At 35.2% G+C, this 5,160-nt stretch overlaps 1 protein-coding gene across 1 annotated transcript; it reads right to left on the reverse strand.

The window, feature by feature from the left end:
• Positions 1 to 278: 278 nt before the first annotated feature.
• On the reverse strand, positions 279 to 875 carry LOC145294212 (uncharacterized). The gene has a single exon (XM_080141321.1). It carries the CDS (start codon positions 873 to 875, stop codon positions 279 to 281), a length of 597 nt encoding a protein of 198 aa, XP_079997447.1.
• Between the last annotated feature and the right edge of the window lie 4,285 nt (positions 876 to 5,160).

The raw sequence follows: 5,160 nt of genomic DNA on the forward strand, positions 1-5,160 counted from the left end.
GTTCTTTTTAGCGTCTTAATTTCTTCATCTTCTTCGTATCTATTTAATTGAGGAATTTCTCTTTTGGGGTTTTCACCCTTTTCATCTATTTCATCTAACCTATGTCTATAATCTAACCTATGTGAGTTTATCATGTTTATTTGATAAAAACTTATCAATTTCAAGTTCTTGACGCGTCGATTCTTGTTCTAACTGATTAGGGATACGTGACAATAAATCAGCACATGTATTTTCTCTACTTGATAGATATTCTATGGTACAGTTGTATCCAGTTATTTTTAAGGCCCACTGTTGTATCTTTTTGTTCGTCCAATCTGCTTTAAATGATCAGTTTTTATTGTGAATTGTGCACCGTTTAGGTAATAATCAAGTTTTTGGAGAGCATATGCAATAGCAAATGTTACCTTTTCTATGACAGGCCACTTCTGTTGGGTAGATGTTAGCTTGTGAGAAAGAAAGTAGATTGATACTTCTTCTGGTATCCCTGGGACAGGACCGTCCTTCTCAGGACATAGTTGAGTTAGACATGGCCCAATACACAGATCGCTTGCATCTGTGTACAATATCATAGGTTTATTCATGTCCGGGTATGCCAATAGTAGAATCGTTGACAGTTGATCTTTCAACATATCAAATGATCGCTGACAATCATCTGTCCACTTAAAGCGGGCATTTTTTGTGAGAGCTATAAGAGGGGTAGCTATTCTTGAAAATGCTGGTATTAATCTTCGGTAATACCCGATAGCGCCTATAAAACCTCTGACCTGTCTAACAGTTTTAGGTTCTGGCATCGAGCGAATTACTTTAACTTTATCATCATCTGGCTTGATTCCTTGTTTATTTATGACAAATCCCAAGTATTTGGTTTCTGCCATCATGAACTGCAAATTTTAATTTTAATTTTCTCGGCTGATTAAATACCGTTTGAGGTGCTTGAAATGTTCATTTATATTGCTCGAAAAAACTAGTATATCATCAAAATATGCCATAGCAAAGCCTTCTAGCCCTCCAAGTACTATGGACATGAGTTGTTGAAAAACACAGGGAGCATTAGCCAATCCACAGGGCATAACTCGGAATTGGAAATGATCATAGTGACACACAAATGCAGCCTTTTCACGGTCATCTTGATCAAGAGCTACCTGCCAGTACCCTGACCTCAAATCAAGGGTGGAAAAACAAGTTGCTTTGCCTACAAGGGCCAATATATTATCTATCAATGGCAGTGGGTAAGCAAGGGGCTTAGTTATGTTGTTGAGGTCTCTAAAATCTACACAAAAGCGGTCACCTTTTTGTCAACCACTACAATGGGAAAGCTCCAAGGAGATCGTGAGCGTTCAATCACTTTAGCCTCCAGCATTTCTTTGACAGCTTCTTCTACTATCTCCCTTTTGTGTATAGGAGTTCTGTACGTTTTTTTTATTGGTGGGTTATTCCCAGTATCTTTTTTCATTTGAACTGACTGAGGTCGTCCCAACTCCTTATCTGAGTTAGCGACAACATCTATATTCTCCTGAATTAAATCAGCTATCTCTTGTCTATGCTCATTAGGTACGTTGATGTACTTAGGATTAATTGTATTTTTGCTCATCTTAATTGGGCGTTTCTCAATGTACTTAACTTGCTTCCGAATTCTTATTGGTGCTACCCTTCCCAAATTTTCACCCTTTCGGACACTCAATGTTTTATTACCCACATTTGCCAACATAACTGGAATCTTCCCCTTCTCATTTTATTTTACTATCGCTTCAACTAATACTATTTCTTCCTCCTCTGGTATTATCTCCTCCGTTGAAATCGCCTGGTATAGGTTTTCTTTATTTGGCTCTTAAGAGATTATCTTGGCTGCGCAGGAAATAGCAGTTCGTGGGGGGTAATTTTACTCCGTCCACAGTGTAGATTTTAATTTCCCCGCTGGAATTACTACCCAAGGGAATTTTTACCCCTCTTATCGTTAGTCGATTTGGATTAAAACATTATTGTGCTTTATTTATTTTAACCAATCCTCCCCTAAAATCATGGTTTGGTCAAAGTGAGGTGCAATGTATAATTTTGAACTTGTCTTAATCTTTCCGATTTTAATAGGTGGATCATACCATTTAGTTTGATTTTCTGTCCATTTGCTTGAGACATAGTTAAATCTGAATCCTTCAATTTTATTTTGCTATTTCTTAGGTCTTCAAAAATTAGAAGCGAGACTTCTGACCCAGAGTCTATCAACGCTTCTACCTGCCTGCCCATAATATCTACCCTACTCATCATGTCCGAGCCCTGTGTGAATAATTCATATTCTTCTGCTCCTTTTGTGTTGGGAATTTTAATCATTTCCCGTTTCGAGCAGGAATTTTGGGATTTGTTTTCATTTTAGGAGCAAGGGTACACTTATTCTTTTTTTTTCTTTAATGACTGAATATGGTTAGTTTTGCGACATTTAGTTTGTGCTGGTGTCTTGGTTTTTCGTTTTTCTGAATTCGAGTAAGTTACATTCCTGCTTTTAGACCTTGGACACCTTTGTTCGTAATAATTCTAGCGTTCATGCTGATTTGAAGTATTCCCTTTTTTTATACTGGTTGTCTACACTGTAACAACCATGACTCTCTCCAGACAATTTTCTATGGTACCCCTCCGCCTTTGGTTCCCTTTTAGTACTGTACGAGAGCCTATTCCGTCCTGTTACCAATAATTTCTACCTGAAAATTTGTTATTGATTTTTTTCTTGTTTCCCACAGCCCCGAAGTCGCTCATAAAGCCTTTCACTTTCTCTGGCTGATGACAAAGCCTCCGACAGTGTCTTCGGGTTGGCTCTGGCCACATCTTCCTTAATGGAAGAATTCGGCTGTACTTGTACAGCTGACCCTTCTCTCAGTTCAGAGTTTCTATAAGCCAACCTTGCAAGACTTGGCATTCTACTTGCCAATTCCGCAAGTGATTCATTTTTTCCTTGTATCATTTTAATCAATGTTCGAGCAGCATCAGCAGGGTTGACAAACTCTCCATACTGTGCTGTGATCTCATCGAATAAGGCTTTACGGGAAGTGTCCGAATGGTCATCAAGATAAGTTCCGATCCATTCGGATACGACTCCATCTGAATAGTCTTAGGCTAAGTTAATAAATTACGGGGCCATTAAATCATGGACCTTTGTTTTTTTAATGCCATTAGCCATGGTTTCAAATCTGTCGGCCTTCCAGCAAAAATTAGGATCTTCGGTCCAGCTGTTACCAACATAGGTGAAATGTTTGAACGGGAAGTAGCCATTGTATTAAGAAAAACAAACACACCTAGAAGCTTTTTAGAAATTAACCAAACATGCACAATGAATGCAACGAACAAAGAAAGATAGTCATTTACCCCAACTGTGGATGTTTCTGGTGATACTTTTCCTTGAGTAGCTTGTGTGGGTTGAGCTGATTACTTCCTAGGCTGGTTTCTGGGTGAAGTGTCCTTGCGCCGGTGAATTAGCTGAGTGTCTATCTTGTGTTTTGAAGCACCAAAATATATTTGTGGTCGATACTGGATTTTGAATCAGAGATGCGACGAAATCCGTCGTGGTCATAATTATCTTATCTGTTATCTTTCAAATATTTTACATCAATTTTTAATAAAAATACATTGATTTTAAGCTTTTGTTGCATTGACAACCTAAAATGAATTATAAACAAACATACAATTAAATACTTTTTAACAATTGCACAAGCATCGATATCAATAACGACAGATTTATAATAGTAGATAATTGAGAATTTCAAAGCCCATGTGTTTTGTGTCTGAATAAGAAACTTGAAATCATAGGATTTAAAAACAAGAACATTTTGCTTGATATTAAACAGGAGACAGCACTTAATCGGAAGCATTTCCAAATCGTACACTGAGTATACTTTAGTAAATGATTCATTACAATTCAGTCCTAAACTTTTCTCTCGGTACTTTTATTTTATGCAAAACATAAATTATTTATTATATTATTAGCAGACTGATATTAGATAGGTAGATACACACACTGACGCTGATATGATATGAAAAGAGATAATAAGTTGTTTCCGACGGACTGGTTTCACACACACATATACACGCATGCACACGTATATTATTATTATTATTATTAGTAGTAGTAGTAGTAGTAGTAGTAGTAGTAGTAGTAGTAGTAGTAAAAAATATTCGTGGTAAGTATGCTTTAAGATTTATTTACAGCTTCGTTTTTGCTCCCTTTCTTGTTTATTGATTTCCAACAGCCAATCAGAGTTGCTTTTATCATACGAAAGGGATTTTATGGATCCTATTTTTTAAAGTAAACTCAACGAAAGGTAGATGGCGCTGGAAACAATAATTCTATGTCGTTTTTTTTCGGATAACTGTAGCCATCTTTGATTTATGTTAGAATTATACAGAAATTTATTGATTTATTTATTTATTTTAATGTAGTATTTGTTTTATTACAAAATAAAGTTTTTTTGTGTCTACAGTTACATATAATTTCCTTTCTAAAACTAAGTAATTTTTTAAATTAACAATCTATAGTTTCTCTCTCAAACAAAATTTACACAGACTATCCAAACATCTGCTTGTATCTTACCATATGTATATCTCCGATTCGACGATATACCGTGGTCTACTAATCTTTATGGTTTCCAATAATATTTGTGCTTTTTTAATCGAATATACTTTTTGTGAATATAATATTGTTGTTTTATTTTAATTAAATTGAAATAAATTTTAAAATAGGTTTCTGTTAATAACTGCTAAATAAGAATAACTAATCTAAGGTGTGTGATTTTAATTATGCATTATGGTTCAGTAAACGTCAAAAATAAAGTAACAAATAATGTTACGCCCATATAAACGTAAATAACAACAGAAATCTGAACATCCACGGTCAGTGCATTTATTGAAATAGTTGAACTGCCATACTTATAAACCATTTATGTCAATGACCGAGTAACGGGTGTGTATTTATGTGGTGCCTAACATATAATTGTAGACTATTAAAAAATCTGCCAAAATTGTGAAAGTATCGAACTCTCAGTGAGAGAGACTATCTATATGTTCTTATGCATATTTTGCACTGATGAATGCTTCTACTAGTATCAGAATAACAAAACACATGAATATAACTATATAAAAAAATATCAGTAAAAAGCTAAAACAATTGTACGCATGTAT

The sequence above is a fragment of the Euprymna scolopes genome, chromosome 15 (genome assembly GCF_053919585.1).
Source record: "Euprymna scolopes isolate OS-2025 chromosome 15, ASM5391958v1, whole genome shotgun sequence".
Taxonomy (NCBI): Eukaryota; Metazoa; Mollusca; class Cephalopoda; order Sepiida; family Sepiolidae; genus Euprymna; species Euprymna scolopes.